Source organism: Hydra vulgaris, chromosome 08 (genome assembly GCF_038396675.1).
Source record: "Hydra vulgaris chromosome 08, alternate assembly HydraT2T_AEP".
NCBI classification, from domain to species: domain Eukaryota; kingdom Metazoa; phylum Cnidaria; class Hydrozoa; order Anthoathecata; family Hydridae; genus Hydra; species Hydra vulgaris.
Genome location: NC_088927.1, coordinates 40,365,501 through 40,391,359, shown reverse-complemented (window position 1 = coordinate 40,391,359; position 25,859 = coordinate 40,365,501). Strand labels below are relative to the sequence as shown.

At 31.2% G+C, this 25,859-nt stretch overlaps 1 protein-coding gene across 1 annotated transcript; it reads left to right on the top strand.

The window, feature by feature from the left end:
• The first annotated feature begins 301 nt into the window (after positions 1-301).
• LOC136083833 (mitochondrial import receptor subunit TOM22 homolog) lies at positions 302-22,960 on the top strand. The gene is made up of 3 exons (XM_065803707.1): positions 302-461; positions 9,404-9,661; positions 22,805-22,960. Exons 1-3 carry the CDS (start codon positions 420-422, stop codon positions 22,859-22,861), a joined length of 357 nt encoding a protein of 118 aa, XP_065659779.1. The 5' UTR covers positions 302-419; the 3' UTR covers positions 22,862-22,960.
• The last annotated feature ends 2,899 nt before the right edge of the window (positions 22,961-25,859 follow it).

Here is a 25,859-nt window from a genome sequence, read left to right as displayed (position 1 = left end):
GCGCTTCTAAATTACAACGCGGGGGTTCAAATCCTATCGCTTGCGCATTTAACTTTTTTTAAAAATCTTTTTCAATTTTCTAAAATACAAAATAAAACTTTTTTAAAGTTTTAACGATGATATATGCATAACACATCTAAAGATATAATATACTATAAATAACAAAAGCAAGAGATTTTTAAAAAATGTCTAAAGTTTCTAAAAACATTAAAACGGTGGGAGAAATTTTGTGCGCATATTTCACGATAGAGTTACGTATGATTTTTATATTTCATATTGCGTACCATATCTCTAGAATGTTTTACCTTACTTTGATTTATATTAAAGTCATTTCGGTCATCACACTTTAAAGACATTTCGGTCACGGCCTAGTCAGTTTTTGCCGTTGCAATTGGAGCTTCGTACAAAAGCCCACATGTATGATGGCCGATTACTCTCGGAATGATTTGAAACAAATTGAGGTGAATTTTTACACCTTATAATACAAAAAGTTATCCATTTTTATACATTTTATTCATAATATAAATAAATAGTTTTATATTATAACGTAATGATTTTAGTGTGAAGCTAAATTTTAGTTTTGTAATCGTATTACACAATGTTTCAAGAGATCATTGCTTTGCGAGCATGAACTACGTTTAATTGTTTTCAAGGCTACACTGCAGTTATATGGAAAGTATCATGAAAACAAAAAAAATGGGAAAACTTGAAGTATTTCCATTTTTTTGTTTTCATGATATTCCCGTTTTTTAATAAGTTTTGAAAATTAACTGTAGGTTTACCTTATTTAACCCTATTAGAATAGCATTGGGATTTTTTTCAAACATTTAACTAGAGACAACTGTTTAAAATTATTATTTTTATTATTATTATTGTTAAGGAAAATGTGAGAAAAATAATACAAAATAAGATTTAAAATTTGAAATAATTTTTAATTTTATATGTTTTCCATTAGAAAATTGAAGAAAATTATCTGGCAAACTTCCATCTTAGATTTTCAATAATACTTTTTCTAAATGGTTACCTGCATCACCTGCATTATTCTAAGTCATGGCTGGATAGCTTAGTTGGTTAGATTGTCATATGAATTGTTAAAGTCCAGGCTGTTGTGCATTAGGAATTGTGGTTCAGGCAACACTCCTGTCATAGTCTTACCGAAGTGTTCTCCAGAACTCTCTTCTTTTTTTTCTTCACAATTTGATTGTTTTTTTTTGAATTTTTTGAATTTGAAGTTTTTGATTGAATCCTATTTTCCTGCCTGCTAAAAAACGGCATCTGTGTTTTCTTTTTTTAAAAACTCTAAAGAACATTCTAACCCCTTTAACTACTGTTTGATCAGTTTTTTTGCTGTTATTAGCAGTGCTTTTTTTCAAAAAATAAAAGGTGCCGGAACTTACCTGTATTTTTTGGATAGTGAGTGAGTGAGGTGAGAGGTCACGCCACTGTATATAAAATACAAACTTAACAAAACTATAAACTTCTATAACAAATCCCATAGTTTTTTCAAAGTTTCTTTGGACATATCCTCTTGTCTCCTTTCCTTGCTCTTATTGTCTACTGCTGAATGCCTTCCGTTAGGTAACCACGAATTTAACGTACTTTGAAGGATCGAAGCTTGTTAGCGGTGGTCCCACTAATTTAATGAATAACAATGTTGAAACTGTTTTTGCCATTAACGAAGCCCTTGTTGGCGTGATGATCAGATTCATCTGTGAAAACTCTCGTTCGCATTCACTTGAGGAAATGGAGATAGTATGTAGAGCGTGTACCAAATAAACTAAATTTTAGGATATGTTTTTTCTGCCAGGTATTCACAGAATCCACGAATCAGTTTCTACAAATGTCACCTGAGTGTTTATGTTTTCAGCCCAATGATTTTGGTCTAAGATGCGAGCCCATTGAGCTAATTCAACATTTTTGTCAGCAAGCAACCTTTTCTCAATTGACTCTTTTAGTTTCATGTAAAAGGCGTTTGTATCAATAGCTGAATCATTTTTGGAATTTTTATTGTGAAGTGAAACTCCATGAAAACGGAGGTTCTGTGCTGAAACTAAAGCAAATTTACAATAGGGACCACCATTATTTCTTCTTTCTTCGAATAGTTGAACAAGAGCTTAAATTTTTTGTAGGTCCAAACTTAATTCCAATAATTCTTGGAGAGCATCACCTACTAATCCTAGATCCATTAAAAACTCTGTAGATGTAATTTTTTTTTTTAAACCTGCATAAGTGGATTTTTCATTTTTGTCCCTTGTAGGATCAACCATCGCTTCCTCAAAATGTTTCACCAGTGCTTCATAATTTTCCCACACTTCAAAAACTGAACGGAAACTAGATGACACTCAACGTGTATTTAAAATTCTACCAATTTTCAGCAGCTGAATATTAAGTAATTCTTCGCATGAACGTAACTCTGCTATTTTTTGGGGAAGCATGATACGTGGCGTACAGCTTATCAAGAAATGTTTTGAATCTGTTAATACTTGAGATCTCCCTAATAGTATTGCCTACTGATATTTCCAGTCTATGATTAGCACAATGCCAAACTATAACAGAAGGAAACTTTTCAGTAATTAATTTGAAAACGCCACTTTTGCATCCTAACATCGCTGCTGGGCCATCACATGCTACAGAAACTAAATAATTTTATCACATATCATCCCATAAGAATGAAGACATTCACCTAAAGCATCAAATAGTCCTTTAGCTGTAACACTTTCAAGCTCCACTAAATCCAAAAATATGTTGATTGGTGAATTCATTTTGCTGCCTTTTACACAGCACCGAATGTACACTATCAGTGTCGATTTTTGGCTTATAGTGGTTGACTCATCAATTAGTATAGAAATCCTAATCTTTGAATTTAGGACTTCTACAATAATTTTTTTCCTCATTTCGCTACCTATATGATTGACAATATGAATGCATGTGTTTGTAGAATGAAAAATATGATCCATTTCAACTCCATTAATTTCTTGAAGATCAATTTCCATTTCAAAGTTGTTAAAAACTGGTTTCCTTTTGCAACTTTATGTGCAGTTCAAAAAATGATTGCTGTTACAATTTTCTCACTCGTTTTTAAGTTTTTAAAGTTTTCTTACGATTTTAAAATATTGTTTGACAGAGTCTCTTTTATAGCTTTTACCATCTTTAATGCAGCTTGATGTCCAGCAAATTCTTTGTGATCAAATATTTTTTTATGTAATGAACTTAACTGTTGCTTTCTATCTTCACCATATTAAGAAACTTCATAATTGAACCATTCTTTAGATATTTTTATTCCCATCTTAGCTTCTACACTAAGTGTTTTCATTTTTTGGCAGATAGTGCTACTGAGCTTTTTTTGTCGAAAACAAAGTCACTCATTTTTAGAACAAAACTCTGTTTTTTGCTCTAAAGTCCAGAACTTGGCCAGCTATAATTAGTGTAATTGTCTGCAGAAGGTAAATTTCATGTTGTCATTTTGATTTCTTCTATTTCTTTTGCATTTAACTTGTTTTTCTGAACAGGTCCACCGAGAAGAAACTGGTAATTTTTTTTATAATTAGTTAACATTATTTTGCTTAATTAATATTTTTATATCACTATTTAAATATATAAATTAGGTTATAACTTTGAATTTAAAACGCTAATAACAGGAAATTCATTAACGATTTAACAAAACTTACTGTTGCGAATAACATAAAGTTTTAAAAATAGATTGTTTTTAAGTAGCGTAAGGCATTGTGAGATTAGTATTTGGACTAACATTGCACAGCAACAATAGAATTTCTTAAAAGAATTCTTAAAAACTCGTATGGTTATGAGATTAATAATAATAAAAAACAAGCAATTAGGCGTCATAAAAACGAACGCTATTAAGAAAAGAAGAAAATAAACTAAATTCTTCCCAACCAAATTTTGAAATGCAGCACTGTAATGTTTTTAAATCTGCAAAAAATGTTTAATATTTTAAAATGAACTAATTTCATTATATAATAATACAAGGAAAAAAAGGTTTGTATAAAGCAAAAAATATATATATATATTAAAAAAAAGGTGCCGCAACGCTATTCCGGTGCGTTCTAGGAGAAAAAAAGTACTGGTTATTAGCAAGGTCTTTGAGTCTTTAGTAAACAAACTTCTAACATCCCTTCTTGAGTCAAATAACTTACTGTCAGTCAATCAATATGGTTTTCAATCTTCTTGCTCTATGGCTGACTTGCTAACTACTGTGACTGAAAAATTTCTTTATCAGACTTGTCATTTTCTTACTCCTGATTCTATTTTCTACAAATCTCTTATTCATCCCTGTATGAAATATTGTTGTCATATTTGGGCTGATTGTACTAATTACGCTCTTTCTCTTCTTGACAAGGTCCATAAAACGCATTGTAAACTTATTCAGGGTTCCCACTCCTCCTTAAAAACCTTAAATATCCTTAAAAAAAAAAATCTCCTTAAAAGTCCTTAAATAACCTTTAAAAAAGTTCAAATTTAACTGCTCTCCTTAATTTCTCCTTATTTCTATCATTATCTTCTAGGAAATTTTATTAAAGTATATAGATTATACTTATCAATAGAGAAGCAAATAGTTACTTCTTTGATGATTTTAAATCCTACACCTATATAAATATGTATATATATATATATATATATACACACACACACACACACACACACACACACACACACACACACACACACATATACACACACACATATATATATATACATATATATATATACATTAACTTGTTTCCCGTACAGCGGCCTTGTTTGTCAAGGTTCGTTTTTTGGAGTTATAGAGTTGGGAGAGGGTTATAACCACAAGTAGCCTTCTCATATGTAGTGGCCTTCTTGGCCTTGGGGAGGTGAATTACTTAAAAATATATATATATATATATGTGTGTGTATATATGTATGTATATATATATATATACATACATACATACATACATATATATATATATATATATATATATATATATATATATATATACATATATATATATATACATATTTATATATATATATTTATATATATATATACACACACACATTAGGGTGCATCACAAAACAACAATTTAAAAAAATTAATTTGGTCTGACACCTAATTGTGTTCTATATATTAAAAAAACACTGACTTTCAATTTTTTTAAAGGTCCCCTAACACCCTTAAATATTTGAACAGTCCCTAATGATTTCAAAAAAATAGTTTTTCAAAAGTAGGTCATGTTGGGTCACAAATTAAGCAAAATTTTATGAAAATTTCAAAAATAATCATCATTTTATTAAAAAAAATTCTTATTAGATTTTACTGCAATAAATATGACATTTTAAAGGGAAAATGAAAAAGGTGCATTTTTTGTAGTTTTCATAGTGAAATATTAAATTATTTTTTTTTTAAATGATTATTTTTAAAATGTTTTTAAAATTTCGCTTAATTTTAGACCAAACATGACCTACTTTTGAAAAACTATATATTTTTTAATATTAGGGACCGGTCAAATATTCAAGGGTGTTGGGGAACCTCTAAAAATATTTCTTATTCTAAAATTTTTGAAAGTCATTGTTTTTAATATATAAAACAGAATTACGTGTCAAAATCAATTTTTTTTAAATTGTTGTTTTGTGATGCACCCTAATATATATGTATATGTGTATATATATATATATATATATATATATATATATATATATATATATATATATATATATATATATATATATATATATATATATATGTAGAGAGAGAGAGAGAGCCCACTTTTTTTTTTTAAAACACCTTTTTTATATAAAATATTTTTAAAACTTTTTAATTTTTTAAATATTTTATTAGTGCTAATTAATAAGTAAAGCCTTTACTATTTAATTGACATGTTGTTTCCTTAAATATTACTTTATATTACTAATTAAATATGATTTTAAAACATCTACTTTATAATTTTCATTTTTTTAATGTTGGTTAAAAGTTGAGGATTGGTGCTTTATTTGATGATTTTCTTTTATAACTTTGCTTTTATTTTCATCAGCATTTACTAACTCTAAATTTTTGTTTTTGTGGTTTGAAATATTACTAATAAAAACATAAATAAATATTACTAATAATAACATAAATAAATATTACTAATAATAATATAAATAAATCAAATAATAAAAGAGTTACAAAATGAGCTATAAAAAAATACATGAAACTCCTAAATCACGGTTGACAACCTATAAAAAAACACGTTACAAATCTATTTTTCTTTAAAACCAAGGACTATCTCATTGTCAAAAAAACAATTTGAAAAAAAAGTTAAGTATTGCATATTCTATTTTTCATTAAAGCGAACCAAGCAAAGTAGGAGCACATGTAGGCATTTGGGCCTGCATGGACTATACAGGAGTTGTATGCTATTGATTATTTGAAGGTCGAATTAATTTTGATAGATATATTGAAATTTTAGAATATTGATAATGCCTTCTTCCCTCTATCGATATATTTAAAGGAGAAAACAACGATATCAGATATCAACAATATATCAAGTCTCATAAATTCAATGCCAAAGAGAGTAAATCAATGATTACAAGAGAAATGTGGTTCTACAAAATTTTTTTTTTTTTTAATTGTTCTTATATATTATTAGAAATATATCCTTAACTTTTAGCTAATCTTTTTTTTAATTAACATGTTTAATTATTTTTAATATTTTGGTTTAAAAATCATTTTTTAGATTTTTAAAAAGTCTATTATACTAAATATTATACTTAAGTATTTGATTTCCATGTACGAAGTGGCCAGCCACTTTGTACATGGAAATCAAAGACTTGGGTATAATATTTTTTAATCTAGTGGTGTTACATATATTTTAGGTCAAGTTTTGAAATTTGAAATTAGGCTGTCCTTGTTTTTCTTTTACTAATTTTTAGTTCATATAGTACTAAATGAAATGTCATTATTTAATGATTCTCTTTGTAATTAGATGACATTAAAGCTGACATATCAAAATCTAATGCATTAAAAAGAGCTGCCTTTGAAAAACTAGAGTCTCTTGAAAAGCTTTATGTTGAAAAAAAGAAGCTTGTTAAAAAGAAAAATGAACTTTTTTAATAATGTTATATATATATATATATATATATATATATATATATATATATATATATATATATATATATATATATATATATATGTATGTATATGTATGTATAGTATAGTATATTTATAATAGTTTATCTATTTATATTTAATATTTATTGAAAAAAGAACGATTCTGTTTTTAAAGTAATCATTTTCTCCTTAATTCTGTATATGTATGTATAGTATAGTATATTTATAATAGTTTATCTATTTATATTTAATATTTATTGAAAAAAGAACGATTCTGTTTTTAAAGTAATCATTTTCTCCTTAATTCTCCTTACTTTTCGCTTGAAAAAAATGGTGTTTGCGACCAAATCTCCTATATAAATTGGGAAAATATATCCTTAATTCTCCTTAAAGTCCTTATTTTTAGCCTCAGTTTTAGTAGTGGTAACCCTGTTAGTTAGACCCGCTCTATCTGCCAAGTTTGAGCATCTCTCTCGTCATCATGAGGTTGCTTCACTTTCTCTTTTCTACAAATACTATCATGGTCGCTGCTCAAAGATGTTATCACCTCTAATTCCATCACTCATTCTCGCTTGACTTGTCATTCAACAAGGGTTCGTCTTTTTACTGTCCTTGCATGCTCTAAAAGCATGCAGGGACAGATACAGTAATTTATATTTTTAACTGTGAACATGTATGAGCACTAACTTGCCACATTTATTATTTTATTCAATTTAACTCATATTTAAATACATCTTTTTTAACTTGTGGACATTAGGGTCAATCACGTGAGTGGTAAAAAAATTTAGATTTATGCTTTTGGATTGGTGACTAGTTTATATGTATATTTGCATATAAAAAGTTTTATGAAAATTTTTTGGATATGGAATGATTAGTAAAATTTATTTTTCTGATACCATCAAGGCCATGGGTTTCATAAGCATTTAAATTAATTATATAAAATTTCTTAAGTTAATAATTAGTTTTTAGTATTTAAAATATCATGTAAAAGTAACCAGAAGGAGAATAAATGTTGACCTAACTTTTGAATGAAAAACGCAAATTCTCAAAATTTTCACTGGAGTGTCAAAAAATTTATTTCATAATTTGTAAAAATATGTTTTCATTAAATCTAAGCAATCTAGTTTTAAAATTAATTTTTTTATTAAAATATGAACATGTAAAAATCCAGACAAAACTAAAATATTAAAATTAAAATGTTTTTTCATTTTTACAAATATGCAATAAAAGTTCAAATATTTTTGGGTAAATAGTTTGTTTTGAATAAATGTTATTAATGTTAAACTGAAAATATACAAGTTCAGCTGTCAAAGAAGCAATAATGTGCGTCTGAAAAATAAAATTTTAATTTTTGTCTTGAAAAATGAATTACACAAAAATGATGTCTTGTTAAATGCTAAATTGTAAGAATTTTATAATTTAAAATCTAGTGTTGACACTTGAAGTGTAGTATGTGTCTGCAAATCTATTTGGAATGCGTCTAAGTAAAAAAACCGTTTTATTTCAGGCCATAGAAACCACCATAAATACCAGCTTCCAATAGTTAAGTGCGAAAATGGAATGATGTTTTGAAGTATTAGAGATTGCGTTGGTCCAATCTAAGCATATGTTTGTCTATGATGACTGATGGCATCATTGACTAATATATGTACAAGGATATCATTAACAATGTCAATGATACCTCATGACGAAAACAATTCTTTAAAGATTGTTATTTCAGCAGAACAACTCAAAGCACTCTTCAACCCTTGTGAAAGGTTATTTCAAATCCAAAAAAGTTTTGGTTATTAGAATGTCCTTTGCAAAGTTCTGACCTTAATCTGATAAACATCTATGTGTACGACTTGATTGAGAGATTTCTGGTTTATTGAAAAGTAAACTTGATTTGGTTCAGGATTCTAAATCAAGAATAGAAAAAAATTGACATTGATGTGATTATCAAGCTTGTGGGCTCAACACCTTGTTGCTCTTAAGCAGATGCTTTGTGAAAAGAAAAAGTATTTAAATAATTTAGTAGAAAATAAAATTTTTTTTTATCAAAATTTGCCTCAAAAAAATTAAAATTTTTTTTTCTGTTTAGATACTTAAGCACATCCATATTTCAATAAAATTAACTTTTAAGATTAGATTCATTAGATTTAGTAAAAGTTCATTTGTTTTTAATTATGAAATCAATTTTTTGACATTCCAGTGAAAATTTCAGGAAATAAAAGCTTTTAATAAAAAGTTATGTCCATTTATGCTCTTGTTCAGTTGTTTTCGCAGACTTACTTTTTAAAAATGCTTCTTTTTTATAAAACTTTTATAAATATTCCTTTTCTTTACATTTAGAATACTAGCGATGAAGATATTGAAGATGAAACAATATGTGAGCGATTGTGGGGCCTAACAGAAATGTTTCCAGAAACAGTGCGCAATGGTACACATAAACTTACACAACTGTCATTAAAAGGAATCACCAAGGCTTACAAGATTTCAAGATCTACATTATGGATTTGTGGAACTTCATTTGTTGTTTTAGCCCTTCCTGTGTTGTTTGAAATTGAACGTGTGCAAACTGAAGAAGCAGCATTGATGCAACAGCGTCAGGTAGGATGTATAATGTATAAAAATAAGGATATATCTAATCCAAAGTTTTACAGAAGTTGAAGCTTTTATATTTATATGGCTAAAATTTGCTGTTTTATATATCCATCTATTTGACAATAATACTAGTTGAAAACAAGCAATATATACATGTGTATATATTGTAGTTATGCAATTAAATGTTTTATTAAAACACACCACATTTTATTACCCCATGTGAATCATCACCCTATTTTTTAAATACTAGAGCATGGTCATAGACTTTAAAATTTTTAAATACTAAAGCATGGTTATAGACTTTGAAGCTGTAGCTTTTCTTTGCGGTCTTTTTTCTTTATCAAAAAAATATTAATACAAAATTATAATTGTACAAAAGAAATATTGCAGGAGACAGTTGCAAGTAGTTATACTTTATATAACTATTTAATAGTCAAAACTAGTTAGTAAATCAGCGCACAAAATAAAAAATTGAAGGTAGACAGTCAATTTTACTGGCTAACATATAAAATTGACAGTCAACTGTTGTTGTTTTTTTGGCTGTTTAATTACAAAAAAATTTATGTTTTAATTGATGTTTCATGACTGTTACTGAACTTTGTAGATAAAAATATACTTTAAAATTATTACTTTCCACATAATTTCAAATCAAATTGCTGCTTTTTTTAATTTTGATCACTTTTAATAGTGGCTGTTGACCATTAACCCCTGTTATTTTGTGCGCTGTAATTAATTTAGTACTTTATTAATTATTAGTAACTAATTAGGTAAATAATATTAGATTTCAAATTCTTTTGAAAAATAAATTATAATCATTAATTTTAATTTTGAAGTATAATAAAACTAATAATTAGTAATTTATAATAATTAATTGCTAAAAAGTGAATTTAATAATATCAATGCAAGGTATTAATTCAATTAATTATTCCAACTAAATGATAAATTGTTTCATAAATAAAGAATTGTTAAAAGTTCTTAAGCAGTCATCTTTTCGTTTGGGACACTTTAAGCAATATTTAGTAAATTTATTTTTAAACATGTCCTAAAAAAATACCTTAAGTATATCAATAATTAATAAGTTTTTGTGAATGCTTTCTTTTTATTAGATCAAATCCATGAAATCTGTAATATTCATGGGTAAAGCAAAAAGCAAAAAAAGGATGTAGTGGTTAGAGTTCTGGCTTCAGAACTGGAGGTCTGTTATGTAATTCATTCTTATATCTGACTCTGGCCATATATGCAACATTGAAAAGAAAGGAGCTATGAACTTCCATTTAAATGCTTTCTGCGGTGCTCTGTAAAAAAACTGTAAGACTTTTTGGAGCACCTAAATAACTTTAAAAAAAAAAGTTGACTTGAAGGCTTTATTTTTTATTTTAAAATACAAAATATAAATCTTGTTATTATTAATTTTTTTAAGTTCAACAAGGCTGCAAGTAACCATTATTTAAGTAAAGATTGACAGAAACAAAAAAAAGAGCTTAAGTGCCTAATAGTAGCAGAAGGTCATATGAAGATCAGTTCACAAAATAATTACATCATCAGTAAAGTTCTACTTTAAGGGTAAAATCACCAGGAAAATTAGTGAAACAATACAGGGCCAAGAATTGAACCTTACAGTAGTCTAGAGGTTACTAGAATTGAAGAAGAGAGTTGTCTGTCTATAACAATTTATACTGCAATTTGAAAAAAATGATTCAATAATTTTAAAAACTCTCGAATTCTCCATATAAAAAGTGCTCGCAGTGCAGTGGTACATTCCAAATGTATTAAAGAGTGGAAAAGTCTTTTCAAACGTTTTTGAAACAAAGATTTTATTTTATCTTTCTATGAGGCTTAAAATTTTCATCATTTGGTTTTTATTTCAAAATTATATGATTGTTAAGCATTTTTGACCAGTTTTAAAATTAATTTCTAATTTTTTTATCTTTTGCTTTTTGTAGCTACATTTTCATTGTTTTTTGACTTATATTTCCTTTATCTTTTTCAAGTCTATCTTGACATTAAAGAGTAACTTAATAAGAAAAGTTAAATAAATTCAGTCAACAGTTTTTTTGTTTTTATTCTTTTAAAAAAATTGAGCGTTTTTTCTCTGTTACATAATATAACATTGATTTCTTAAACTTACAAAGTTCAATGCATTTGTCAACACAAAAAAAGATTTTATGTTTTACAAGAGATATAGAACACACAACAACACACCTTGTATGCATTCCTACTTTTTTAGGTAATCCAACCTCCCTTATACCTGTGTACATACTTTAAAGAAGGCGCCAAAGAAAAAAAAATCCCTTTTTTTCTAAAATTTATGTTATTGCGCTTATCTAAAAAAAGGAAATTAATCATGGAGACTTCCTTTTTATTTGATAAACATACAGGTTTTATGGGTAAATAATTTATTGGTGTATAATTGACAAAAAAAATAAGATTGGTGTAGTGGTAGAACGCTCGCTTTATTGTGTTTCAGAGTTATAGAATTGAGAGTGGGTTGTGACCACAATTAAAGTAGCCTCCTCATTTGTAGTGGCCTTCTCAGCCTTGGGGAGGTGAATTATATTTTAAAAAAAGTATTCTTCAACTTTTTCACACAACTGAGCAAACATTTTAATTTTAAAAGACTATTTTTTATATGGTTTGGTAAACATTGTTAATTATGTAAAAATGTAAGTGTTTTAGATTTTACTAATGCTTGAAAACCTTTCTTGTATCCTGACATTGACTATGCTTCAGGGTTACCAGACAGCATTATTCAAACTATATATATATATATATATATATATATATATATATATATATATATATATATATATATATATATATACATACATTGGGCCCCCTGAAGATCTTCCTAAGAGATCTTGAAGAAGGGGAAGTGATGTAGACGTTTTATGCCAACTAAGACCAAGAAAATTTTTTTTGACGAATAAAAAAAAAGGGTCCTTGTTGGTTGACATTGGTCAACTGCCAAATATAGATCGAGTTTTGCCAACTAGTAAAATTCATAGGGGTGCTAGACATCCCCCTATGCCCTTCCCCTCCCCCCTCTGGGATGGCCCGGTATATATATATAAACATCTATAAGGCTGGTGCCTAATATATATTATCTGCGCCAGCCTAATAGATAAATATGCACATATTTATCTATTAGGCTGGTGCATATGTATTTATAATAAATTGTTTCCAAATTAGAATTTTAAATGCTGGATCTTCTTGACTCAATAGATGGGTTTTGCTTGAGTCTCTGCTTTTATGACAGGCACATGTTTGGCCTGGGCATTTACATTTGCAAGAATTCACCAATTTGTCTAGTAAATTCTTGCAAATGTTAGATTAAACTAGGTCTAAATCTACTGACTATTCTTTTATGTGCTTTCGTTTAGCACCACTTCACTCTATCACCTTTCTCTTTGTTCTATATTGCTCTCCTTCATCTCAAGACTGCACTCTTTTCAATGTTATTTCTGATCGAATTGACCAATTTTTGTAATGATCAGGTTGTATCTGTTTTCAAAATCAGTTATAACAGCAGCCATCTACGGGACTGAGGCCTAGCACAGCCTATTATAAAGAAAAGCATATTATAGTCAGAAGAAAAGCATATTATTATAAAAGCATATAAGAAAAGCATATTATTCAGTCAGATCAGGTTTTCCTGCTACTGGTAACATGTAACCCAGTACAATCTGCTTCATGTCCTGCTGCCTTGTAGGATACGTCTTTTTAGGCAAAGGCTAGGAGATGCCAACTCCGATTTAAAACACCCCCTGCCTTGGGGCTCTTGGTTGAGTAAAGGCTAGAGATGGTGTCTCGATAAAAATACTCATCTTGGGCAGATGTTAAATGCACCCAGCTACTGTCTTGTAGAAGGCCTCCTAGACCAGCCTCGCACCCCTTCTTCATCTATTAGGCTGGCGCAGATGTATATTAATACATTGTTTCCAGTTTAGGATGTTGAATGCTGGATCTTCTTGACTCAATGCATGGGTTTTGCTTGTGTCTGTTTTTATGACTAGGCAACTCATTCTATTATCTCCTAATGAGGGTACAGCTCTAAAACTCAGTTTTATGGTTCTGAGGTCGGCTGGTAGTCAGGTTTCCCGAACTCTGTGGTAGCTCTCAGAGAGGCTGATTCCATCAACAGCTGAAAAATATCAAAGTATTTAACAGAGCCATGTTGCGCATGGATGGTGTCCCTGTTTGTACTTTTGGTGTGCATTGCGGAGGCCACATTTGGAGCCCTTTGTTACGGCTTAGGGTTTATTAGTAGTAATGAGGCAATTGCTTGGGCTATTAAACAGTGTTCTGAGTACTATCTATGCTTTGAGTCAAGTTCTTCAATCTAATTTAAAATGAATAAAGTACCAAAAACTATAAAACACAAAAAACCATCATCATCACCAAGTTCTCTAAACCTATCATTCACTAATATTCGTGGTCTTCGAAGTAACTTTTCTTCTGTTGGGTCTTATCTCTTGCAAAGTTCACCAGACCTACTTGCTCTTTGTGAGACTAATTTGAGTTCGGCTGTCTCATCTTGTGATCTTAGTGTTGATGGTTATCTTCCTCTAATTCGCAAAGACTCCAATAGTCACATGCTTGGCCTGGGCATTTACATTCGTAAGAATTCACCCATTTGTCGTGAAACTAGGTTTGAATCCACAGACAATTCTTTTATGTGCTTTCGTTTAGCACCACTTCACTCTATTGCCTTTCTCTTTGTTCTATATCGCTCTCCTTCATCTCAAGACTGCACACTTTTTGACGTTATTTCTGATCATATTGACCAAGCCCTCTCTCTTTATCCATCAGCTAATATAGTTGTTGTTGGTGACTTTAATGCTCACCACTCTGAATGGCTTGGCTCAAGTGTCAGTGATTCGGCGGGCATTAAAGCCCACAACTTTTGCCTTTCTCAATCCCTAACTCAAATAGTCAACTTTCCAACTCGCTTTCCAGACAACCCAAATCATTTACCTTCTCTACTCGACTTATGTCTTATTTCTGATCCTAGTCAGTGCTCAGTTTCTCCACATTCACCCTTAGGTTCTTCTGATCACAGTTTGATCTCTCTAAAACTAATATCTCGTTCTTCTTCATCACCTGAATCCCCCTATTATCGTACCTCTTGCAACTACAGTAAAGCTGACTGGGATTCTTTCCGTGATTTTCTTCGTGGTGGCCCTTGGGTAGAAATCTTTCGTCTTCCTGTTGACAAATGTGCTTCTTACATAACTTCGTGGATTCAGGCTGGCATGGAATCTTTTATTCCCTCTCGACGATTCCAGGTCAAGCCTCACTCTCCTCCATGGTTTTCTTCACACTGTGCTGCTGCGATTGCCAATCGAAACCGTTACTTCCATATTTATCAGCAAAACAATTCTCCAGAAAACAGACGTCTGTTTATTACTGCTAGAAACAATTGTAAAAAGGTTTTGTCTAACGCCAAAACCCGCTATTCTCAGTTCATGAAATCTTGTATCTCATCTCAAAAATTAGGCTCTCTTGACTTCTGGAGAATCTTTAATAATATCAATAATAAGGGCAAATCTATAATTCCACCTCTCTTGTATGGTTTAGACTTTGTCACCTCACCTAAAGACAAAGCCGAATTGTTTGCTAAAAACTTTTCATCAATATCATCTCTTGATTCCACTAGTTGCGTTCTACCTGATATTGCCAACAAACAGGTTGATCCATTGCTTGACATTCATATCACTCCAGCATCTGTATCTGTATCTATAAGTGATTTCCTGCCTAGACTCCTCTACAGCTTGTCGCCCGGACAACATACCTGTTATTGTCTTGCAGAAGTGTTCTCCGGAGCTGTTGTCTATACTCTCAAAACTATTCAACAAGTGCTTATCAGAGTCTTGCTTTCCAGCCTGCTGGAAAGCGGCATCTGTTATTCCTATCTTCAAAAATTCTGGAGAGCGATCCGATTCGTCTAACTACCGTCCCATAAGTCTTCTTCCTATTATAAGCAAGGTTTTTGAATCTTTAATTAACAAACACTTAATTTCTCATCTTGAATTTAATAACTTACTTTCTGACCATCAATATGGATTTCGATCTTCTCGTTCTACAGCTGATTTGCTAACAGTAATAACTGACAGGTTTTATCGTGCATTAGATAAAGGTGGAGAGGTTAAGGCCATCGCTCTTGATATTTCAAAAGCTTTTGATAAAATTTGGCATGCTGGTCTTCTCCATAAGCTTTCTCCTTATGGTGTATCCGGCAACATCTTTAAGATCATTGAATCCTTCCTTTCCAATCGTAGCATAAAAGTTGTCCTCGATGGACAACACTTTTCTGCTTATTTTGTAACTTCAGGGGTTCCTCAAGGTTCTTCCTTGGCCCTATACTCTTTTTAATTTACATTAACGATCTTCCAGATATTGTCACATCTAAGTTGGCATTGTTTGCTGATGATACTACCATTTACTCTTGTCGTGATAAGAAATCAACACCTTCTGATTGCTTGGAGGGGGCATTTAAGCTTGAAAAGGATCTCACTTCTGCTACAGCATGGGGCTCACAGTGGCTGGTGAACTTTAATTCAGATAAAACTCAATTTTTTTCAGCCAATCGTTATCGCAATAATTTAGATCTTCCTATATTTATGAACGGTGATGTACTCGATGAGTCACCTACTCTTCATCTTCTAGGATTAACTCTTACTTCCAATCTTTCGTGGAAACCATATATCAAATCAGTTGCAAAATTAGCATCTGCTAAGGTTGCATCTCTTTATCGAGCTCGTCACTTTCTTACTTCGGATTCTATTCTCTATCTCTATAAATCTCAAATCCGGCCTTGTATGGAATACTGTTGCCATATCTGGGGCGGATCTTCTAATGATGCCCTTTCTCTTTTAGACAAGGTGCAAAAACGCATTGTAAACATTGTTGGACCTGCTCTTGCAGCCAACCTCCAACCATTATCACATCGTTGTAATGTTGCTTCTCTTTCTCTTTTCTACAAATACTATAACGGGCGCTGCTCTAAAGAGCTAGCGTCTCTTGTGCCATCTACTATAATTCATTCTCGTGTTACTCGTCATTCAATTAAGTGTCATCCTTTTTCTGTGACTGTTCCTAAGTGCTCCAAAAACGCTTATTCGTCTAGTTTTTTTCCTCGAACATCAGCTCTTTGGAATTCGCTTCCTTCATCTTGCTTTCCTGATACATATAATTTGCAATCTTTTAAGTCGTCCGTCAATCGTTATCTTGCTCTACAATCTTCATCTTTTCTCTTTCAGTAACTTTCAACTTTAATTAGTGGCTGCTTGCAGCCTTGTTGGAAGCGAAGATGTTTAAAAAAAAATGTGCTTTTTACCTAACTTTTTAGATTCAGGCTGGCATGGAATATTTTATTTCCTCTCGACAATTTCAAGTCAAACCTCACTCTTCTTCATGGTTTTCCTCACATCATGCTGCTGCAATTTCCAATCGAAACCATTACTTCCATATCTATCATCAAAACAATTCTAGAGAAAACAGACATCTGTTTACTATTGCTAAAAGCCATTGTAAAAAGGTTTTTTCTAACACAAAGCCCACTATTTTCAGGTCATGAAATCTTGTATTTTATCACAAAAATAAGGCTCTCGTGATTTTTGGAGAATCTTTAACAGTATCAATAATAATGGGAAATCTGTTATTCCACCTCTCTGGTATGATTCAAACTTTGTCATCTCACCTAAAGACAAAGCTGAATTGTTTGCTAAGAACTTTTCATCAATATCACCTCTTGATTCCACTAGTTGTGTTCTACCTTATATAGCCGAAAAACAGGTTGATCCATTGCTTGACATTTGTATCACTCCAGCTTCCATTACTAAAGTGATTTTCTGAGTGGACTCTTCTACAGCTTATGGTCTGGATAACATACCTGTTATAATCTTGCAGAAATGTTCTCCAGAGCTGTCGTCTATACTTTCAAAACTATTTAACAAGTGCTTATCAGAGTCTAGTTTTCCAGTCTGTTGGAAAGTGGCATATGTTATCTTTATTTTCAAAAAAATTTTGGAGAGCTATCTGACTCATCTAACTACCGTCCCATTAGTCTTCTTCCTATCATAAGCGAAGTTTTTGAATCATTAATTAAAAAACAATTAATCTCTCATCTTGAATCTAATAACTTTCTTTCTGATCATCAATATGAACTTCAATCTTGTTGTTCTACAGCTGATTTGCTAACAGTAATAACTGATAGGTTTTATTGTGCATTAGATAGAGGTGGAGAGGTTAAGGCTATTGCTCTTGACATTTCTAAAGCTTTTGGTAAAGTTTGGCATGCTGGTCTTTTCCATAAGCTTTCTTCTTACGGTGTATCTGGTAACATCTTTAAGATTATTGAATCCTCCCATTCTAATCGTATTATAAAAGTTGTCCTCAATGAACAGCACCCTTCTTCATATCCTGTTACTTCAGGGGTTCCTCGTGGTTCTGGTTTCGCTCCTATACTTTTACATTAACGATCTGCCAGAACTTCTCACATTTAAGGTAGCATTGTTTGCTGATGATACTACCATTTATTCTTGTCTTGATAAGAAGCCAACACTCTGTTTGTTTGGAGGGGGCATTTGAGCTTGAAAAGGGTCTCACTTCTGCTACAGCATGGGGCTCACAGTGGCTGGTTATCATTATCGCAATAATTCAGATCTTCCTGTATTTATGAATGGTAATGTACTTGATGAGTCATCTACCCTTTGTCTTCTAGGATTAACTCTTACTTCCGATTTTTCTTGGAAACTATATATCAAATCCGTTGCAAAATTGCCATCTGCTAAGGTTGCATCTCTTTATTGTGCTCGCCACTTTCTTACTCCAGATTCTATTCTTTATCTCTATAAATCTCAAATCCGTCCTTGTATGGAATACTGTTGCCTTATCTAGGGCGGATCTTCCAATGATGTCTTTTTTCTTTTAGACAAGGTCCAAAAATGTATTGTAAACATAGTCAGATCTGCACTTGCAGCCAACCTCCAACCATTATCACATTGTCGTAATGTTGCTTCTCTTTCTTTTTTCTTTAAATATTATAATGGGCATTGCTCTAAAGAGCCACTGTCTTTGGTTTCATCTAAATTTTGTTCTCGTGTTACTTGTCATTTATTTAAGCCTCATCTTTTTTCTGTGACTGTGACTTTCTAATTGCTCCTTTAACTGACGAATATTTCCTAGGCAAAAGCCATAGATACGTTGCTGAACGTGACAAGCTGTGTTCTTGTGCCACCAGTGTTTTTTGCAAATCATGCAATGTTTTGCATGATCTCAACGTTTCAGAACGACGACGGTCACTGGCTGCAGCACCAATTGAAGCAATTCTGACTATTCCATCTAATAGATCTAGTTTATCTACTGTAACTGTTGGTCTGCCAAGCATATCGCGTTTGAACTTTGATAGCTTTGACTCCAGATGTGGCATTTAATCAGTTATTTCCTGCAGGGTGTGCTTTATTTGACTATGACGCTTGCGTTGACGATCAGCTTCACCTTCCGACCTTTTCAGTTGATTCTTTTTTCTTTCTAATATCCGTTTCGACAGTATTCATTTTCAACTTAAGGTCTTCAGTCATCAATCCAACATCTCGAATCCCATACAAAGCTAATAGTTCTTCATTCAGTTGTGAGATGTCTGAAGTTATATTTTTTTGTTTTGGCGCTATCAGTGTTATCCATTTTCTTAAAAAAACTGGTTTGTTTTTTTAAGTATTTCTTTGTTGATGTAGACAACTTTTTAAATTAGAATATCTATATAAGTTATGTCTTTATAAGCTTCTGCATTACGAAGCTTTTATTTCGAAAAAATTCGATTTTCGAATTGAAATTTCAAAAGATTAAAACCACACTTTAAAACAATTAAAACATTGTTTTAATTGTTTTAAAGTGTGTTTTTAATCTTATTAAAATTTTAATCATTAGTAAGTTTAATTTCTAGATATAAGTTAAAATAATGTTAAATTAAATTTAAAATTAGTTACATTAAATTTAAAATTAGTTTTGTCCTTTTTTTTATTCACGCTTGCGAACGTGATCTCTTTTTTTTGTGCTCTTCAATTTTTATAACCTTAACATGCCATGAACGTAAGCAGCATTCACCTTTTATTGATGGGCAAGTGAACGTGAACTGCCACAAATTTTTTGCGTTTGCGTACGTACATGTGTTGAACCCTTTCCTCTACACACACATACACACACACAATGCAGTCGTACGCAAATTATTCAACCTGGGACTTCCCCCCCCCCCCCCTACCCTTGGTGCGTACTTGGATGGCGCCTAAGCAATTTCAGAAACAATAGTAAAGAATAAAAATCGTTTAGTTAATGTGACATTACATTTACATATAATGCTAGCTGTTTTTTGATTACACGCTTCATAAACTACAAGCAAAAATAGCTATTTTTAATGCTTTATACTTTCAGAATCTCGGGTTGTTTTTTTTCTTGTCTCTGTTTTCGGTTCATACGTTTCTTTTTTCGTGTTAGTGCTTGTTTCACACAAAGGTGGATTCCATGGTCTCAGCCAATGTGACTAAGTCGTTGTGAGAGAAGGGCGCTTTTACACTAACCCCATCTATAGTTTGACCTATTCAATCTCTAACCGAGTCAGGATCTATGCCGAAAGTCATTAATTAATGATTTTGCAACTTCAACGTTTTGGCATCACATTCATTGCCTATTTTGATTATAACAAGAGTTTGTTTGTAATTGTTGAATCCAAAATGTTCATAACTTTAAATTGTTTAAATGTTGCTTCATCACTCACATAGGAAACCTTTCCTCTATTGGATTTTATCAGCGTTGTTTCCTTCATCACTTTGTCCTTCACATACACTGCTGTGCTATAGATTGTCTGATTAACTTTTTCGACGTTTTTGGGAGCTTCAACCATAGTGTAGCTTTCAATTAGTTTTTGCACCAAGGGACTTGCAAATTTGGTTGAATCTAAGTCCAAGATCTGATACTAGCTTGGCAACAATTTTGAAAGTTAATGTAATTTTCACTTTAAAAAAAAAGAGTTCATCATTTTTGAAAAAAATTGAAGTTGCCTAGATTTTTCGGATTTGTCAGAAGCAGAAGGAACATGGTGATATTGATGCAACTTTCATAACTAAGCACGAATTCGTATTGTTCGTTTGATAAATTTCCGAGATGGAAAAATGACCGAGATTTCCAAGACGAGCGAGATATGCTGTATATGTTATGTATTTGTAATCTCGAGTACTTAATAAAAGGGGAGGGGGGCGACGTTTATTTATTTTTGGAAAATTTTCCCACCCACTCCAAGCTTATTAAGACCCTCCTGTTTATTGATTTTTACTTGTTATCAACAACAACAAAATCAGTGAAAATCGGCCTTAAAAATAGAAAATAATTATTTTAGTCACTGATAAAAACAAAAACTTTCAATGTAAACAGGCTTTAGAAATCGCCGACCAAGTAAATCTGGATTCGTCGAAAACGAGCTTTTGGTTTATTTCTCGCCAAAGTATAAAACTTATATCAGGGTATATCCTATTTAGTTATTATAAAACAGCTGTTAGAAAATGCTCATTTGACTTCAAGCCACGCTAGAATTAAATAGTTTTATTTTTGTTTTGTAAAAAATATTAGTTTGGTTTCATAAACTGAAACTTTTTATAAAAATTTACATTGTAACATAACAACCCCCCCCCCCCACCTTCTTGTATCAAGGGCTCGAGAGTATATGTATAAGTATATGTTGGCTCACCTTGCATTCCGTGTGAGAAATGAAGAGTTAGGACGCACGTCATTGTCTATAAATCAATGTTTTAGCATTTAAGACATTGATTTTTACTCATATTAAACTACGTGAGCACATGTGACCTGGACCTATATCTATCATCTGAATTAAAGCACTTTGTTTTGATTTTCAAGTCTCTATTTTTATACGGTTCTTAATAAATGGTTAAAAAAAATTGAATTAGAAATAATTTTCTACTAATTCACAAAATTGTCGGTATGATACAAAAAAAAAATTGTAAATCTTATAATATAAATTGTAAAAGTAGATTTATAAAAATAACATTTATAAATTTTGGGGCACCAGCCACCAATTTGTTTGACCGTAAAAAGGTTTTGTGTGTCCCTTCGCAATGCTCAGCGTCTCCCAGTTTAGAAATTACTAACCTAATTTCAAAACAATATGAGCAACTATTTGTATTATGTGCAAATAAAAAACAACCGTATTCTAAAAGTCGTACCTACCCTCTTCACCCCCTCCCAGACAGTTTATTCCCGTTAAGTCGTACACCGGTTAACTCGAGCTTTGTTATCTCGATCTGTTTTCTACAATGATATATTATATAATTAGATGTCTAACTTCGATCCGAAAAGTGAAGCATCTTTTTGCTCTTTTTACAAATGGCAGATTAAATTTGTAAACAATTATTTTTAATTTTTCTTTTCTTAAATAAAGTAAATATATTTTAAATTTAAATACTATTTATGTAAAAGTGTTAAGTGGAAATTATAATACTTGTAAAAAATAATTTATGGTTCCTTAATTTATTTTCGATTAAAAATGGATTAAAGTTTTGAATAGAAAAGGAAAACGACATACGCTTTTGAAGCATTTTTATGAATTAAAATACTTTTCAATAAACATAAAAAAAACTTTTATAAGTATTTTATAATTATCAAAGTTTGTTTTTGAATTATCTTCAATTTATTGGGAACTTTTGACTTGTATTTTTAACTTTTATTCGACACTTCGGCTTCAGCTTTCGCCCCTTTTACAAACGGCGGACTTTCGCCCCTTTTACAAACGGCGGACTGTTATAGCGGCTTCATTTTTTGTCCAATAAAATCTCGCAAGTTAGATATCTAGTTCATATAATATATCATTGGTTTTCTAAAGTCCCTTAAATGCAAGAACAACTGTTCTACTTCGCTTAAATCGAACTTTCGTTTAGTCAACCCGTTTTTCTTGGTCACTTGGTAGTTCGAGTTAACGGGAGTTTACTGTATTTTCAGCATTTAATTTTTTTTTTTTTCGATATTTACTTGATAAACTAATTACGTAATAATCTTAAATACTATGCAAGGTCATTTAAGTTAAATATTATTCCTGTTATTTACTATTTATAAAAAGTTTTAACGGCTTTTTTCTCTTCTTTTTAGATACTGTTAGGTCCTGGAAGTGGTGCAGGCCAACAACCACTACAACCAAGGCGTTGATAAAATAAATAATAAGAATGCATCTTTTATCGTGTAACTACCTCTTGTGCAAAGGCTTGTATGTAAATTCATAAATATACGCGTATAATTAGTTGCTCATTTGTTTTTGTAGTTATATTATATTATGTAGAGAAATCCCCTAAGAAATTAGTAGATAGCCTCGGTCACATAGTATTAATATTTTTAATATTACCGGGGTAGTTTTATTTTAAAAGCATGATTATAATTAATAAAAGGTTTTCGTTTATTGATGCGAGTTCCCAAATACCCAAATAAATATTTCCTTAGAATTGCATCACCCTCCGTAGTTCGGCTCGATTTTCCATAAAGTTTTAAATTTAAAGGTATTGAAGAAGTTGCTGGTGTCAGGGGCAGTAAATTATTAACACGGTTTTCTGTTCTAGCCGCTCATTTATATTTTAAAAGCCCTATACAAAAAAAGCGGCCGGAATTCTAGTTTCTAGTTATAATAGGCCGGTGTCGCGTTATATAAGTGTACATGTTTTTTTTTATAAACGTTACGCTAATAAGCATATGGAGGCTCAGATTTGGAAAAAAAATAAGCATATTCCTGAGCCTCGATAAACTATTTAAAAGATTTAAATTTTATTTAATTAAAATTTTTAAATATATATATATTTCTAAATTTAAACCAACAAAAATCGAAGTTTATGTTTTGCAATGCAATGACTTTATAAAGTAATAAAGTCGTTGTGTTATAAAACCTAAACCTCATTATTTGAACAGAAAAATTTAAGAGTCGCTCTAAAGCGCTGTACTTCTCTCACTTTTTTTTCTCTCTCGCTCTTAATGTGTAGTTTATTTAATACCATAATCAAAATCTTTATTTTATTTATAAGTCTTATTTTCAGATACTGTTAAAAATAGTTGTAATAATATTAAAGAAAATAAAAAGAAAGCAGCCTACATTGGCAGCGTTTGGTTTCGCAAAATATGTTATGCACAGAGGAGAAATGAGTGCAATCCGATTGCCGTTAGAAGCTGTTGAATGCGAACATTGCAAATAATGTTTTAAAACCTATAATTACTAGCTTGTTGGCTTATAAGTCTTAGCATGTTAAAGTTATTCACGGAATTATCAAGCAAGATTGTAAACATTCACAATCACAAGTTCTTCAAAGTTACGAAGAACTTATCACTCTAGCAGTGAAAGATGTGCTCAATAACGTAGTCAACAAAGTTGTGAGTGCAATCAAAAGAAGTGAGGAGTCTAGCAAATTAGCTAGTAAGAAGCGCCACCAATATACTGCTGCCTTTAAAGCAGAAGTAATTAACGCCCATGGTTATGAGGCAAATCAAGAAACTATAGCAGAGTCGTTTACAAAGAATTTTTACTATTTACAAAAAATTTTTACAAGCCAGATAGAAAGGTCTTGGTTAACTTGTTAACTTTTCCTTGCTTTGGATAAAGCTAAAAATATACAATTAAACATTGATCCAAACGTGAAAATAAAACATGTTATAGTTCGATTTTTACAACAAAAAGAGTAAAAAATGAGATCGAAACATAAGAAAGAAATGAAACCATTATTACAGAAATGACATGCGACATACAGAGAAGAGTGTATCAGAACAGTTCTAAAGATCCAAGTTACGATAGAAAATGGGGACGGTACCAACCTGGAAAAGGGTTCAATGTTGACCAGAGCTTACTTCTCTTTGTTGTTGATGTTAAAAAAACTTACGAGTATGTACCTAAGCATCAATGTGCAATACATAATACATGGATCTCACAACCGGACTCAGGATTTGAAAAAAGACAATGTTCCCTTCAAATTATGTTTCGGCCGGAAGGAGAGCAACCAAAGCTAACCATAAATTTTCAAGAGGTCAAGGTAAACGCATTTCAAAAGACAAAAATTTAGCATTGCACAAAGATAATCGCGTTTACTTCCAACAAAATGCTTGGTTAGACCTAAACGTTTGTATGCACTGTTGTGATAAAACACTCCTTCCATTTGTCTTAGAACAAAAGCTTGATAAATTTGTTCTTTTGCTGGACAATTTGAAGGGAAAGATGTAGGAGGATTTGAAAGATGCTGTGGCTGCTGCTAAAGAACTTCTCTGGTACGGTCTACCAAGTGTCACTGACCTTTGGCAACCAGTTGACGCAGGATATGCTGCCACTTTGAAAAGACTTATTGCCATTGAACATCAAAAACGGCTTGATAGAGATAATCATTCTGATAGATGGTTCAGTAATGAAATGCCCTACACTGCAAAAGAGAGACGAATTTTGATTCCACATTGGGCAGAGGAAGCATGGAAAGCTTTAAACACTTCGAAGTATGATAAGCAAAGGAAGAAATGTTGGGCAATAACTGGGTGTTTAATGATTTCTGATGGCTCAGAAGATTTGCTTGTTAAACTATAGGGCCTTGATAGTTACAAAGTGCCACAACCATTCATCATTGATCCTGGCAGTGACCAACCCATAGGAAATCATGGTGATATTCAACCGGTGGAGGAAGATGATGCCAACGAAATTCTTCCAGATGACACTTTTATTGGTCCGGACAATAAGGAATGCGAAGTTCATATCTTTGATTTCACTGATAACACTTGTACATAGTATATATGTTTTATTATTATACTACAATATTAATTCAGCTACATTAAAACCAAGGCAAATACAGAGCATAAGTCAACTTTTTATTTTTCTTATACTTATTAACCTTTTAGAAAGTATTGAAATAAGTATATTTTATTAAAAATATGCTTAAGCATGTTTTTGAGCTTCATTTAACTTTTTAAGTATACCCGAGCCTGTTTCAAAAATTTCATATGCTTATAAAATAAAAAAAATGTAATTAATTATATTTGCACTAAAATCTTATACAAATCATTTTGTCTCCGCAAGAGAATAACTGCATTGTAACAACGTAGTTGTAGTTGAATTTCGTTACTTAAGCTTGTTTGAAGTATATTTAACAAGTACACATAAGTAAAAGAGTATATTAACTCTATAAATATTCCT

What these genes read in the sequence shown, in the direction of transcription:
- LOC136083833 (XM_065803707.1), top strand. Translation starts at nt 420, where the DNA reads ATGATGGCCGATTACTCTCGGAATGATTTGAAACAAATTGAG. An exon ending in ATGATTTGAAACAAATTGAG is followed by an intron (nt 462 to 9,403) that starts GTGAATTTTTAC and finishes CTTTACATTTAG; the next exon opens with AATACTAGCGATGAAGATAT. An exon ending in CATTGATGCAACAGCGTCAG is followed by an intron (nt 9,662 to 22,804) that starts GTAGGATGTATA and finishes TCTTCTTTTTAG; the next exon opens with ATACTGTTAGGTCCTGGAAG.